The sequence below is a fragment of the Tauraco erythrolophus genome, chromosome 1, assembly GCF_009769465.1.
Source record: "Tauraco erythrolophus isolate bTauEry1 chromosome 1, bTauEry1.pri, whole genome shotgun sequence".
NCBI lineage: Eukaryota > Metazoa > Chordata > Aves > Musophagiformes > Musophagidae > Tauraco > Tauraco erythrolophus.
Genome location: NC_141465.1, coordinates 47,332,543 through 47,349,046, shown reverse-complemented (window position 1 = coordinate 47,349,046; position 16,504 = coordinate 47,332,543). Strand labels below are relative to the sequence as shown.

At 38.2% G+C, this 16,504-nt stretch overlaps 1 protein-coding gene across 1 annotated transcript in view; it reads left to right on the top strand.

Annotated features, from left to right (window-relative positions):
- The window catches only part of CNKSR2 (connector enhancer of kinase suppressor of Ras 2), a 218,047-nt gene that overhangs the window by 146,664 nt on the left and 54,879 nt on the right, over positions 1 to 16,504 (top strand). The window contains 3 exon segments of the mRNA XM_086608968.1: positions 12,761 to 12,809; positions 13,677 to 13,849; positions 16,015 to 16,088. Coding sequence (XP_086465094.1) covers positions 12,761 to 12,809; positions 13,677 to 13,849; positions 16,015 to 16,088 — 296 coding nt within the window.

The following is a 16,504-nucleotide window of genomic DNA, read 5'->3' as shown; positions in this document are numbered from 1 at the left end:
AAGCCATGAATTTTCTCTTATTGGGTACGTGGTTCCCAGAATGAAATTTGAAGGTATTGAATTTGGGAGATTTTACATCTATTTCTAAATACTCTGTCATTTTTAATAAAATCCAGAGTTAACTATTGCAACAAAGCAAAATACTCTAGAGGTGAGTTAAGATTGGTTTATGGGCCATCACGAAGCACAATTGGAGTGTTCTGTGGAAAAATTTTATTTTAAACTTTCTCTATTACCTTCTTTCGCATCTGACCGTGAGGGAAAAAGTGGCCTGTTGTAATTTCTTTCCATCGCGAAGCTGGGGAATTCTTTGAAAATGAGAGAGTTACTGTAAAGGTCATCTAGTCCAGCTCTGCCAGTCTAGATTTATTCCTTACTGCATATGATATAATGCTCTGAAAGTGTAATTTTACATTGTCAAGAGATGTAGATCTATAGACTAATAAATCTCCCAGCTCAGAACATTCCTAATTTCCTTTCACATCCCTATTCTGTATTTTTTCTGTAATCTATTTCAATTAATCATTCCTGGTTATATCCTGCTTTTATTAACTGATAGAGGACTTTTGCCTTTGTACCTGTTAACACTGTTTGTACACCAGTGAGCTGCATTACCTGTAGCTGGTGCAATCACAATAGCACAGCTGAGAGATGTTCTGTTTTGATGTAAAATAAGTGAGTTTTAGTCCCTCAGTTGTTCCCCTTTGATAAAGAAGAGATTAAGGGCAGCACATTGTAGGAGAGAAGTGTATGGCAGGCATTGCACAGAAGGGACTCAGCATGAGTTATGACTGCAATATGATGGGGAGTGTCACATCTATGAGACTTTAGGTCTAGGTCCTGAGTTCTCAGCTGATTCCTCTCTGTACTCCTTTCTGCACAAGGAAAAGGGAGGTATCAGGACCATGAAAGCAGTGAACCAAGGACGCTGTCTGGCATGTGTCATGAAACCTGACGTTATAAAAAAACTTGTACTGAGTGGTGAAAGTGTTGTTTGAATTACGGGATCGCAGGTCCCCGTTTCAGAGTACCCTTTTATCAAAATGCTTTGACAAGCAGCACAATTGTTTCTGAAGAAGTGATTTTTAAAATGTAGTGATTTTGACTCCGCAGGAGTCCCCACCCCATTGCTCTGCCCCGCTTACACGGCGGTGGCCCCTCGAGCCTGTTGCTGGCACATAATGTGGGAGATTGCATGGTTGCACCTGGGAGGAAAATGGCTCTTTGCAGCAGTGTGGCTCCTGAACAGAAGCTGTTTTATTAGGTGTTTCTGTTTTACTGGAAAGAACTGCTTGTTGCTTAGCGCCTGATCTCTGAGTCAGCCAATCCATCTCTGCTACTGTGCTGTGGAGGGAAAAAACGCTCATATTTTTCATATAGAGATAACTGCTTTTTGTCCATTTCTCCAGTATATCCCTTTGCTTTCAGATTAACCCATGTAGATAATATTTCTAACACTACAGAATTCTGACTTTAGAATGAAGTGTAAAACTAATTTTATAAGCCGGTTGTACCCATCAGGTCACCATAGCCAGCAGAGAATTAAAAAGACCTAATGTTATCTTTCCCCACCTTCTGAGAAGTGCTGTTTCATCTTATGCTTAGAGGCAATTTTGCTGAATTCCAGCAAGTAATGTGACTTTTATCCTACAATGAACTGTTCTTTTTCTACCTTAGTTCATAGGTGCAATGGAAGTGTTTGGTATGAATTTAACAGACTGTATAATGGCTGAGGTACAAATGCTCTTTCCCTCATTTCTCCATGGAAACTTCCCCTCTGTTCAAGATCCTGTTACTTCCTATAGTCAAGAGCTACCTGAATTCAGCCCTGATATGTAACTATTACTACAGCTATTGCTGCAAGCTATTCCTGGTAGCATGGTACAACGATAAAGAGGCACAAAGCACTACGTTCTGGAAATGTCATTTTAGTCCTGTAGGGTGCAAATGCTGAGAAATCTCCAAGCCTTGGAAATTATCATAAGGACATGTAATGTAATGTAATCAGTAGATAAAGTTTTCTCCTGATGGATAGTACTACTTAAAAGGAGAAAATTTGGGTCTGTATGTTTTGTCTTCTACAGATGAGCAAGGAAAGTGTTTTGGTGACTGTAATTTGTCTCGTGCATCTCCTTTGCTAAGACTGCTTCTTTCAGACACAACTGTGCACTGATTTTCTGTTTCACCAAAGCCTTTGTGAACTCTCTAGCTCCTGAAAAGTACAATTTTCTGTTTTATTGATTTTTCACCAAGAAGTTGATATTTTTGAAAGTCAGAATGAGTTTTCTGTTTCATTCACTGAAAGAATATTATGCCCAAGTACTAACAGAATAGCTTGCAGGAGTATATCTTCCTTAAAGCAAAAAATCTCTTTCCTCAGTTCTGCCCTCATTCATTACAGAAGCGCCTACATGGCCTTCACTTTTCTCTGTCACACAGTCAGACAGAGCAATATGAAAGTGATCACGCCGAGGGACACAATCAGAAGCATTGCTAACTGCTCCTACAGAAGGAGCTGTATACGGACTCTTTTCATCATAAACAAGCACTTAGGTGTTGTAGGGGGGCATGGGACCTTTATTTTAAGCTAACGATTTTTCATCTAGAAAGACCATGGGCCTGATGCAAGATTTAGTTGACTGGGGTTGACTTCTGTTGTGTTTTACAATAGTTTTAAGTTTTCTCCTCAGAAGGTCCAGGATCAGTTCCATGCTGTGCCACAGACCTCCTCTCTAATCTAACATAGATCACTTGCAGAATAAGTTTCTTAGATCTACTTGGATAGTCTTACTGTTTTAATGTTTAGATAAATATACAGAGGAAAACCTACCTTTCCCATGAATAAGTCAGAAATTTTCTAAGCAAAACCAGATTTTTCCAGGAGGAAATTGCATCATTTGAGAGAGGTTTGTTTGACTGACTGGTATCTGCTGGAGAGGCAATGCAGCAGAGCACAAGCAATCCACAAGGCTTATGGAGTGCATATGAGGTGACTTGTCTCAGTGATACTTTGTGGAAGGACAAGAGGCAATGGACATAAATTGTAATACATGAAGGTCCATGTAAACATAAGAAAAACTACTTTTACTGTGAAGATGGATTAGCTGGAGCAGGTTGCTTATGGAGTCTGCGGAGTCTCCATCTTTGGAGATATTAAAAACCCAACTGGACATGGCCCTGAGCAGCTTGCTCTAGTTGACCCTGCTTTGAGCAACAGGGTTGAATAAGACAATCTCCAGAGGTGCCTTCCTGCCTCAGCCATTTTGTGGTACTCTGACTGGTCCATTCTCTTCAGTAAGAGATGGAAGTGGGAATTGCTCTGGGGTAAGAATCAAAATAAAGGGTTAAATACTATTCTGTAATGGGATGATAATTAAATTTCTTTTTCCTTCTTAAATGGATGCAGTTGAAACATGCACAATGATGGAACAACTGATGCATCTTGGACTTTTGCCATTAAAGAATACTTACAGTTTTTGAACTCTTCCTTTTTCTCTTAGATTACTTACTGTCAATAAAAGCAGTGTAGGAGGTACCAAAATTACATGTTTCAGAGTAGATATAGAGCAGAAGAATGATCTCAGAATAAATTATTCTAATGAACAGCACTTGTCTAGTTTAACTTTTTATCTTCATTTGCTTGAGGTAGCTATGACAGTGCTGCAGTCCTTGTTCTGTCAGTTGAAAAGACAGTATGAGAACTCATTTAAATTTGATATTGTCCAGAAATTTTGCTGCTTCAGTATTTCAATTAAAGAGTTCTGTGGCTTAATGGCTAAGAAGGAAAATCTCTCCCTGGTGGTGAAAGGCAGGACCACAGTATATTATTTTCTCAACATGGCCTGAAAATTTAAAAAATGTTTTAATTTTTTAAGTTTTGCATGTATTATGCTAACAAATTTGCACAAACAATTTGCACTAGCTTGTGCAACTGCAAATTTGCATCTAGCTAATACAACACTTGCCACAGAGCCCCCCAAATTACAAGAAAAAGTTTAGGAATAGGACAATGAGTAAGAATCCCTGAACAGAAGAGCTGTGTTTGCTATCCCACTTCAGACAGCCACAGTTTTTCCTTTAGCTAGCATCGTTTTCTTGGATAAACAGCTATAGGAACAGTCATATGAAAAGATTAGACTTTTTTGATGTTATCAGCCCTTGTAGACTATGCAATAAGGAGAGCATCCTGCACAGGTAACATGGCCATTACCTACAACAGAGGTAGCTGGAAAGTTGGCAGCTTCAAGGTCTCAGGCTGTTTTTTACAGTAAAAAGCCCTTAGCATATTCCCCTTAAGACACATACTGTTTCTTTACCCTTGTGGTCACTGATAAAATGCATGTGTTGGGAATTCATGGTCACAGCTCCAAAAATACGGGAACCCAGTTAGAGCTGTGACCATGCATGATAGATGGCATAACCACATACTGTAGATTTAGTACTTCCTAGGAGCCTTTCATAAAGCTACTGTGGGGAAAGGAGAGAAGGAGCAGCAACAGGAACGGAGCCATTGGTTGTCAAGTAAATGTAGAAAATTTTTCGTAAAATTTTCATAGAATTTCTAGGTTGCAAAAGATCTTAGAGATCATCGAGTCCAACCGTCCCTAATCCCCCATTAAACCATATCCCTAAGCAGTTCATCCACCCTTTTCTTAAACACATCCAGGGATGGGGACTCAACCACCTCCCTGGGCAGCCTATTCCAGTGGCTGACAACCCTTTCAGAGAAGAAATTCTTTCTAACATCCAAGCTGAACCTCCCCTGACTAAGCTTATACCCATTTCCTCTTGTCCTATCACCCATCACTAATGTAAAGAGCCCCTCCCCTACCTCCCCACCATCCCTCCTCAAGTATTTGTAGACTGTAATCAGGTCTCCCCTCAGCCTCCTCTTCTCCAGGCTAAACAGCCCCAATTCCCTTAGTTGCTCCCCATAAGTTTTATTTTCCAGCCCCTTGACCAGTTTAGTCACCCTTCTTTGGACTCGCTCCAGGAGCTCAATATCTCTCTTAAAGCGAGGGGCCCAAAACTGGACACAATATTCCAGGTGCGGCCTCACCAGTGCCGAGTACAGGGGCAGGATCACTTCCCTGTTCCTGCTGGTCACACTATTCTTGATACACGCCAGTATCCCATTGGCCTTTTTGGCCACCTGGGCACACTGCTGGCTCATATCAAGCCGGTAGTCAACCAACACCCCCAGGTCCTTCTCCGCCAGGCAGCTCTCCAGCCACTCCTCCCCGAGCCTGTAGCGATGCTCGGGGTTTTTATACCCCAAGTGAAGGACTCTGCACTTGGCCTTATTAAAGCTCATGCCATTGGCCTCAGCCCAACGATCCAGTCTGTTCAAATCCCTCTGAAGGGCCTCCCTACCCTCGAGCAGATCGACACAGCCTCCCAGCTTGGTGTCGTCCGCAAATTTACTGAGGGTACATTCAATCCCCTCATCCAGGTCATTGATAAAGACGTTAAACAGAACCGGACTCAGCACTGAGCCCTGGGGAACCCCACTGGTGACCGGCTTCCAGCCGGATTTAGCCCCATTTACCACCACTCTTTGGGCCCGGCCATCCAGCCAGTTTTTAACTCAAAGGAGGGTGTGCCTATCCAGGCCAGCAGTTATCAGTTTCGCAACCAGAACATTATGAGAGACTGTATCAAAGGCTTTACTGAGGTCAAGGAAAACTACATCCACAGCCCTTCCCTCGTCAACCAGGCGGGTCACCCTGTCATAGAAGGTGATCAGGTTTGATTGATCTCATCTGAAATGGACGTTATGACTGCTGCCGAGAAAACTATCACTTTGCCAGCTTTTGCAAATACGCATTCATTTGCTTGGTATTGAAACACTTTTTTGCAGTTCTGAAAAGCAAAACTAAGGGAGGAGGAGGAATATAGTGTGTAGGATAACATACCAAGCGTGAATTCTGAGGTCCGTTCTTCCAGTGACAGTATGTCTGTGCCTCTTACAACCCATTTGACAGAACCAGTGATTCATGCTTCTCTCTGTCTGAGGCACCTGCCATTTGAAAGAGAAATATCCACAGGACATCTAGTATAATAATTCTGCCTTACTTGTTGACATTATTTTGTTTGTACTGCAAAAGCCCACTTTTAGAAGTCTGTTCATATATAATGTTCGTACTGTGTTTTAGTACTAAATGTCTTGGCTAGAACCTTAGTGAATGCTGTTCTTTTAAACCCAGGTATGGTATTTTTATTACAGAGTGTGCTCAAGAGCAGAACGAGCTGTGCAGGGAGAGCAGAAGTGTCTGTTACCAAAACACCAAGAGATTTGATTCAATAAATTTTTCTTTTGGGAGGCAAAACTGAAGGTTTCAGGGCACTGTTAATCAACTGTGGCATCCTTTGTCTGTAAATCACTTTTCATTCCGACTCACCATGGATTTATGAATTACTCACATATGATGGCTGTTTTGTCATCAGCCTGTGACTTTAGCGTAGGAAATATTTCTGGATCTGCTTTCATAAATTCACTGCTGTGCTTCTGTATTACATTTTCTCTCACATGGACCATCTCATTTACCGTATTTGCATTTTACCTATCCAGAGTGAAACCCTGCTTTTAGAAGGGTTGTATAAACTAGAGCTCTTGCAGCCTATTAAAAACACTTCATTCACAACTTAATGCCACTTGGTACCCTTTTTGGGCAACTAAATAGTTGTAGCTATAGATAAATCAGAGAATGTTGAATGTATGAGAAGTTCAAAATCCAGAAGTAAATAAAAAATGAGCAATTATTCAGCAAAATGTTAGAAGAAAAGAGACTAGAGTAGGATTTGAATAATCTTTGAGTTTGTGATTACAGAAACAGGAGTCTTTCCTGAAACACTGTGCCTGACCTTACTAATCAGATATGCCAAGTATGAGATTTTTTGCAAATATTCATTGTTAGCAGTCTCTGAACCCCAGTCAACACACAAAACTATTGAAACAAGGCAGTCAAGCCTTTGCCTCCCTAAATAAGATCATAACTTAGAGCATAGTCTTTCCTTATCCTGTGTTTTAGTAGATTCCCTTTTGAGTGTAATTTCACCCATAGATGCTTCATTTGACCCTTAGCCCTGATATCTGACTCCTTCAGAGCATCAAGTCATGCCTCATCTCTTCTCTCCTATGCCAATATAGTCCGGTGAGGCCCAGCTTCACCTCTTGTTCCAAAAACTGCCTCACAGATGCCCTATGTGGACTCAGCTAGCTTCAAGACTATAAATGGTAATCTTTTTTGCTTATTTTGAGGGCTAAACATATTAACAGGTCAATATCTACTCCTGCTGTAAACAAAACAGTTATCTGTTGTGAACGAAATTCTGCTGCTGATTGGCAGGAGATTTCAAACTTTCTGAGCTGCCAGAGGTCTTCTCTCATCATACCTTTTTAACATAGTCCTTGAAAACTGTATTTTCCACAGATATGCATGTAAACAATTAATATTATCTATCATTAGCTCTTAATGGAGACTAAACAAAAGGGAAAACAAAAAGGGTTTTGGCAAAATCCTCTCTTTGGAGTACCCTTAAGCATAAGTTGTTAGTAGTGATGGATAGTGAGACAATGTAATATAAAGAGATTTGAATTTTTCTTCCTTTTCACTCTCCTTTTAGCTCCGAAATTTTGGATCTTATCACACCAAATTCAGAGAAACATGTATATGTGGTGTATTATAACTGTGAAAACAGAACATTGCCAGAATTCTCAAAGTATTGAGTGTGAGATGATCAAATAATTGGCAGCACTAGTTTCTTTTTTTTTTTTTTCCAGATATTGGCATTTCTATCTGCAGCAGAAAGTTCCAGTAATCGGAAATGTTACAAGCTATTCTGCTGAAACTAGAGAAAGTTATCTTACAGTGACAGAGGGAACTGTCTGACTGTAAATAGTTCCCTAGTGTCTAAACTTGCAGCTTGAGAAAAATTGAATTTGACTTGAGCTCTCAAAAAACTGTAAAGATACCTGCCATTTTCCTTCCCAATCAGACTGAGCTCAAATTCAGGTAAAAGAATTGGAGATTATTATTTCCATAACCTGGTTCTCTCTTCCAGCTTTCCAAAAATGAGCGAGTAGAAAATCTCTGAAGAAAAGTGAAGAAACAAATAAGCACTTGAAAGAGGATTTTAGGAGCTGTCAAATTTACTACTAATTGCTATGGCTAATCCAGATCTTCAGAGAAGCTTCAGTTATGGTCTTTTTTGGTAGACCTACAAATTCTGTAACAAATTCTGTAACCGTGAAGGAGTTTACAGTATTCAATTAGAATATATCTATTTTTTTGAAATTGGTGTCATGTTCTATTGGACATATATGAAATTTATGTTAGATCTTAGACAAGCTCTTGTATAGGAGTAGTTTGACCCCAAATCTTTAGACTTGCTCCTCAGACTCCTGAAGTTTGGCTAAATAATCGTTCCTTCCAAGTCAATAGTTTTGATAACCAGTCTACTTGTCTTCTACTTTTATTTGAGGTACCAACTGGAACAGAAATTTTATAACTTTCATCATAACATGAGTTTTGTCAAATATTCATCTCTCCTGATAGCAGTTTCACTCCAATTTAATATTGGTATTAGGAGATCAGTTTATTAAGTTTCCAGTTTGGCATGAAGCAAATCAATTAATTGAAACTTAAATTATTTAACACTTTTATTTAAATACGTTTTTCCAAATAGAGAGCTCTCAAATTACTACTAAGTAGTTCATCATAAATACTCACATTTTCAAGCTTGTGAACTAATTTTCAATCTTGCTTCACTTTTGTGCAAATATACAGAAAGTGTGGTACTAACCAAAAATTAATGCTCTATCCCAAGAGCTGAAAGCAGGCAGAAACCTGGATAACTCTGATGATGTGAGAAAAAAACTGATACTCTTCTTTCTTGAAAATTTTGTGTTGTACGTACAAAGATGATGCATGATTGTGTGCATGTATATATTGTTCATTATACAATCTATATGTGACTATTTTCTTACTAAAGGAACAAATACAGTTATAGATCGTTGGTGACCTCTTTTGTTAGTGTGAGCCTCCACCTGGACGTTTTTTACTATGTAGCTGTATTACTGCACTGTAATCCTAAAAGTATGGAAAGGCATACCTAGGGCAGATTGCTATTTACAGCTGTGCAGTCTTCTGATGGGCTTTCAGAACTCTGTCAGTCATTTTGAAGAGTGTTAAAGTAAATATAACCCACATAGCAAGTTTGGTAATGAATAGTTGCAGGAAGAGAGGAAGTGTTATGACTCTTCCATGCACAATGAAATCTCCATTGGCTGATAGGATGTGCAGCTAAACCCTCAGAAAGGTAGGGGTAGAGGTAGGCTAGCATCTTTGTTAAAAAAAAAAAAAAAAAAAGAAAAGAAAAACAGAAACACAGCAAAAAACTCTTTAATAAATGATGTCTTATTCCTCTTGAAATACACGTGCTTTGGAGACTGCTGATAGCAAAGGCAGGCATATATATACCTAAAATGTTTCTTCGATATTCTACATAGATGTGCATTTGTCAGAGGGCTTAGTTTAGGTATATTGTTAAATATGACAAGCTCAAACATCACATATTACAGGAGAATATTATTGCATTCAAAAACCTGAGGCTTGGGATATTCAAGGGAGTTTTGATATATGTTAAACATCGAATGACACCTTGTTTTTGGATTGTGAAAAGTTTTCCTAATTGTGTTTCGGGCGACTGGAAAGCATATAATTCAGAATATGATTAAACAGTTTCAAATTTTCTTCAGGAGTGACAATTTCTGTTTGCGTTAAGGTATTCATCTATTTTATCTTTTCAGTGGCAGTCTTGTTTCCATTTTATTTATTATTTGGAGTTACTACACAACTTTCTTTAATATAGAATGCTGATTTCTATTTCACTTCACGCTTGCTCTCAGAATTAGTAGGAGAGATGAATTCTTGGAAACTGGGACAAGATGTATGTGAAAGCAGTTGCTCAAAGCTCAGGATGTATCAGAATCAAAATGCAGTGAACATATGTTGAAATCCGGACTCGTGGGCAGGTGATTAAACAGTATCTTGCAGCAAACTTGTTTTAGTACAACTGAATTTCTGGCTTTGGTGTGAATCTGTATTTTTAGCATTTGTGACATTAAAAAGAAGTATTTATATTATTTCCATATTTGGCACATCACAGAATTAAGCTGTAAAAGGGTAAACATTATGGTGGCCAACATTAGGACAGGTCACTTAAAGAGGTTGTGGAATCTCCCGCTTTGGAGAGCGTTGGATCTAGGCTGGAGATTACTCTGAAGAACATGATCCAGTGTTGGCTTCAAAACAAGCTTTGCTCTGAGCAGGAGGAAGGACATGACCTCCTTCATCATTCTGTGATTCTAAACAGCACTGAGAAAATGGCATTAAGCATTATCTAATAACTAGGAAGAGGCTGCAGATTGCATTCAATGTTTTCCTAAAAAAAGCAACAGAAGCAGCATTTTTAGATTTCATCCTTACTTGGGTCTTTTTGGATTACATATCATGTGAGTTTGAAAGTGAATGGCACTGACTAATGCGTACTGCTTATATATCTTTGTGGGTAAAAAAAAAAATAGCTGGTGCAGTTTTTGCAAAGGATGAACCACCTTGAAGCCTGAAGTCTGTGTAAAATAATCTAAAATGTTAGCTAAAATCACTGAAGTCGACTGAATAGTTCCCAGGAACTTCACTCAGTTATAGATTTTGTCCTTAATTATAATTTAATCTAATGAACTAATTTAGAATAATAACTGAATTTAATAAAACCTTTCTATTTTGCAATACGACATAATGTATGGAAAAATAGCTAGATGTCTAAATTACATGCTGTCTCTCTATTAAAAACTGATACCCCTTCATTACCCTTTCTTCCCAAAAACTGACTCAGAAGTAGATAGGTGTGAGCTCACATTTGGAAGTTCAATTTACAGACAAAACATTTAAAGAGAGGGCTTTTCATATTGTTCTCATCTGCTTTCAGAATCAGTTATAAGAAAATCAAGTGGAGGTTTTCCTTTTCTGTTTTGGCACTGTAAAAATATTAGTGCAGAAAAGTCAAGCAGCAGAACGAGATTGTCTGGATTGTGAACTGAGAAGTGCTAAAGGTTTGGGTTGTGCGTGTGTGTGTTTTTCCAACCGCTTTTAATTAAGTAAGATTTTTCAAAGCATCTAAGAGAGAGTTATTTACACACTTCTGCCCAGTCACTCTGTTATTCCTGGGCCATAAAGATCTCTCTTAGTCCTATGCAGGTCACAATATTTGATGCAACATAAGTTGGGATGGTGCTGCTGTCTCGGCTTGCTGAAAGCTGATGCTGATTGAATCAATACCAGTAATACAAGAAAAAGGACAAGAGCCAAGGAATGAAAGGAAATGTGTTCCTCTTTTCTTCCCAGTGGAGGCCTATTTTGACCATCTGAAGTGGCAATACAGTCGAGTAGCTTTCTTCAGATACGATCTAGGGATCAGCACATCTACCAAGTCAGTCAATTTTTTATACTGCACTTAATTATGGTAGTATTGCTGGTAATTTATCTCCATGGATGTGTTAGCATTTGCTGCTTGAGAATGTCTCAGCTGTGAGGCGAGACATCTCTGGGAAGATGAGCCTCAGCCTCCTGCATGTGAGCTCAGGTGTATAGGAAGCAAGGAGGAGAAAATGAAAAGAAAAGCAGCATCTTGAATTGAAAAGGGAGCCTTGTAAGCTGGGCTGAGAGTTTGCCTTATCTGCTAGGAACAGGATTTGGGTTCACAGGGCTGTCAGTGCTTTTGCTTAGATTTATTTTTATCAAGTGGCACAAAAGCTTGATTTTTTTATTGATTCATGGTAAGCTGAAATGAGGGGGTTTAATACTCAGACACTCTGATGTGGCCTTTTCTTAGTTTTGGCACTAATACATTTGTCTACCTTAATAGGAAACTAAAATTCAAAACAAATAAAATCATGTCTTTAAATTTTGGAGTGATTCATTACTAAATTATTTTTTTATTCACTAGAGTGATGGTGATGATCTTAAGTCAAAGTTTTTTAAAAAATGACCATAAAATGTGTTAATATGTATTACCATTTTTAAGAAGCCCTGATCTTAAGTAAAGGAATAATTTCTATCCTGTCTCATTGCCAAGGCAATGGGTTGGTTCATGGGAGTGGATCAACTGGAGGGAAATACTTCTAGTCAAAACCTAGGAAAAAATAAAGTGTTTTCTATTTCAGAATATTTATTTGGCAGATTTTTTCCCAGATATGATTTAGCAGAATTTTATTGGTGTCTCTAAAAACATTAAGCCCATTTCTGAGCGAATTGTCTGATATTCTAAAGGCTGTTGTATAAATGCCTTCACATCAGCATTAGGCAGTGTGATAATTTGCATATTTGCATATTTATGTCAGGAAGACCTTAATTAGATGATGTATTAGAAATGCATGGCTGTGTAGCTTAACTATCTTGCTAACCAAAGGGAGACATTCCAACTCAATGAGAGAAGAGTGACCGTTTTAGAGAGAAACTTCAGTTGTTTTGGCAAACTAATTTGTGGTCTATTTTAATATGTTTCACTGTGTACTTTTGCTTTACAACTTTATGAACAAATGAACTAAAATTACCTTTTTTCTTAGGCCTGGAAGTCTGTTGACTGGTGTTACTGGCTGATGACTTCAGTGTTCACAACATTACATTTCTTTTATGATAAGGATGTGGTTGAATATAAACACTGTATTTTCACTTCTTCCGTTTTGATTTTATTGTAGACGTTTCAGCAGTCCTCTCTACAGCAGAAAAGTAAAAAGAAGAGCAAAGGTAAAAATTAAATTTCTTTTCATGTATTGGTAGGAAAGGAATTGCCAGCATTAATATTTATGGTATTGCAATATCTGAGGAACTACAACTCCTAGAATTGTTAGCTCTGATCCAATGCTTAGTTCAGATCATCATGTTGAGAAGGTGTTAGTCCATTACTGATGTCTCCTGGTTTCCTAATGTTCCTCTATCTGCACATATCTGCTGTTGTCTTTTTTTTTATGAATACTTAGGCTCTAGCTTCTTTGGGGCTGGGGCTGTTTTTTCCAACTGTGTGCATGTAATGCCTTACTGCAGCCCTTGCTCATTACCTAAGCTGTCAGGTAATTTATATCATAGTAAATTGTCCTCCTTTGATTTAAAAGTGCAAAGCCTTAGGAACTGTTTAGTTGCAAAAGGAGCTGCGAAGAGAGGCTTTTGAATACCTGTGAAGTAATAAATAGCTGTATTTAGCAGCCAAGTGTGAAAGTATATGAATTTATATGTGGTCTGCTTTAATCTGATGTGAAATATTAATTTGTTGAAAATGACAAATAGCTATTTTTCTTACTTTAAAATGTCTTGCCTTTCTTTTCTCTATAATGTCTTCTGCTTTCTGTGTTGCTTTTTTTTTTTTTTGGTCTTATCCATAGAATATGAGCTCCGTGAGGTGCTGAACATTGCTTTCGTTTGTTTTAGTTTTTAAGTTATGGTGCCTTGCATAGACTTTGTGGTCAAAATAAAATGTTTGTAATAATTTATTCATGGCAAATTGAGGTTAAAATTTTTAACTAATTTTCTTAAGCAAATATATATTGCTTTCTGGATAACTGTCTTGTTGATTTGGTGGACAAATCAAATGCTTTCACATCAACTCATGATTTTCAGCTCCTATTCCTGGTAAAAGCAAAAGACGGATCTCATGTAAAGATCTTGGTCGAGGGGACTGTGAAGGCTGGCTTTGGAAAAAGAAAGATGCCAAGAGTTATTTCTCCCAGAAATGGAAAAAATACTGGTTTGTCCTGAAGGATACATCTCTATATTGGTATATCAATGAAGAGGTAAGCATCTGTGCACATTGTCTCAATAAATACCCTGTGCAGTGCTGTTGTCATGATTAAGTGGGAAGCCAGTGCTTTGAATGCTTATATATGAGAAGAACTGTATTCTCCCAAATAATCATACTGAAATTAATGTTAACTGCCTGACTAAATTAAGGTCCGGAGGTATTTGGTCCTTCAAATTCACCTTTTACTACAGGAGAAATAACACACTTTCCTGTGTCCTGCTTTTGCCATTTTAGAATAAATCTATCCTCAAACCCTTGAAAGGGAAAAAGTAGTTATTTAATCTTGTCATTCAAGCTTAGTCATGGGAGTGTAAACTTTAATGATGTGCTGCCTAGTGTTCCATGTTTATCTGTGCTAGTGAAATCACCAAAACCTCTGGCAGTTAAGGAAGATACTTTTATTTTCTCAGTTGTGTTCTCCTGTCGTTCCTCTTTGTAGCTTTCAGTATGATTTCGGTGCTTATATATGCTCCAGTGCTTAAGAGCGCTGGAGCAGCCCAACTGAATTGTGTACAGCTTAGATTCTGCAACATGTTCTGCATTAGTACACATTTATTTATATCAGCTTTAGCAAAAAAGCTTTTTGCCAGTGAGTTAGGAAACTTTAATTTTAAACCTTATTAGTCTCATTAGTAACTATACTGAGATAAAATCATTGCCAACATGTGGATGCACTCAGTCCTGGACTTGTTCTTTTACTCACTGCAAACCTTTGTACATAACCTTTTTAAAACATTGTGGTCCCCAACTATTCTCTGAGTAGACAGAAAGCAAGTTGTTCCATGAACAGAGTCACCGAAGCCTGTTTTCCCACAGACTCATCCCATTCGTGCCTTGATTCCAGCTTCAGATCATCTGAATCCTAACTCCCTCCTCTCCATCCTGCCTCCTCAAGGTCTACTATGAGATCTTCATCAGGGCAGTAATTAATATCTACCTCTACAATGACTGGTCACCAGCTGTGGCCAAGGAGCATGTGGAACTGCTGAGTTGTGCCTTGCTTTCCTGTGGAGATGGCAGTGGTCTGAACACCTCTGTCTCCCCCCTGTCCCAAGTTTCCCTGAGATTTGCTGAGACTCAGTTATTTTTGAGACCTCAGCTCTCTCACCAAAGTGTCTGCAGTCACCAATTGATTTAAAGGTGGCAGGGGGAGCCTCTGTGGCAGATGGACAGACAAGCAAACAGTGCTCTTGCCAGAATTTTGTTTCCTTAGGCAACTATGCAAAAAAGAACTAGCAAGATTATTCTAAACAGTGTCCTTTCAGTTTTAAAATACTTGCTAATGCAGAACCTGTTACAACCTTGTACCTTCCACAAAACAACTCTAGTTCCAGTTTTATATGCTGATTTATGTCTTTTATTTATGTATTTTTAAGAAGACATACAGTCTCATGGACTGCATACGTAGCATAAATAACTATGGAGATTCTGAGAAAAAGATGTAATTCTGTGGAATTCCTTAACAAACATTTGTGCTTTCTGCAGCTTCACTTTCATGATCCTGTATTCATTTCTCATGCAAAGATATGAGCAGTTAAATAAGAGTCGGTGTTATTAATGTATTAGTGACTTAAAATAAATACTGCTTTCAAATTGTAAAAAGCCAAGGGAGATAGATTGAATATCTGATAAAATAAACTGTGCAAGTCTTTAGAGCAGAGGGGAGGAAGGTCAGATGTCTTCCCTCTTGAGTGTTAGAAAGAGACGAAAGTAGCTGAAGAGATATCATGCCTCTTAGCTGTGATACCATATCAAGATGGTAAACAGCAGACATTGAAATTGCTTTTTTCCCTGTTTCAGTAGCCTGCATTTCTCCTTACTAATTAGTCCATCTTACCCCAAAATTAACCAATTACAATAACTAATTGCCTGAATACGTTTGGTCATTTCGTATATTTTCAAATGCTGGTTCAGCTGTGAAATTGTTTGAGAAAACTGGATATTTAAAATTGTATTTCACACCAAGGAATCTATCTTACTACTTTGGCAAAAGTCCCAGTGACTTCTGTGGGAGGTTTGCCAGAGCAGAGCATACATTAGTATTCCTTATGTAAGATGCGGGCAAGTGAAAATATCTTTAAGTTTCCAGTGTGGTGTGTTGGGTTGTTTTTTTTTCTGACACCTTAACAACAGTAATATCTAGAACTATCTTTACAGGATGAAAAAGCAGAAGGATTCATCAGTCTACCTGAATTTAAAATTGACAGAGCCAGTGAATGCCGCAAGAAATAGTAAGTATGCTCAAAAATAATGCAATGATAACCATAGGAAAAGTGGAACAAAGGACAAGGTTTTCCCTTAAAACAGTGACATAATGGACTTCGTTACAATGATCATTTGGTTGTATCACAAAATAAGCTTGTACAGAACAGGCAAATTCAGTGTGATTTCAATGTGCCATCTTTCCCAAAGAAGGTTTGTTTTACTTTATCATGATTCATAGTGCTTGACTAGAGCAAAATGAATTAAGAGCAAGAAGACTGCTTGTCTGCTTCTATCCCTTTGTTTTCCTTTCTATTTTGGGAGGTTTTGTTTGTGAGAGGTTGGAGTGTGTATGTGTGTGATACTTATAAGGTCAATAAAGAGACCATCAAAATAAAAAAGTCCGAAAGTTCATGACCAGGCATCAATCTTTAATGTAACTCCA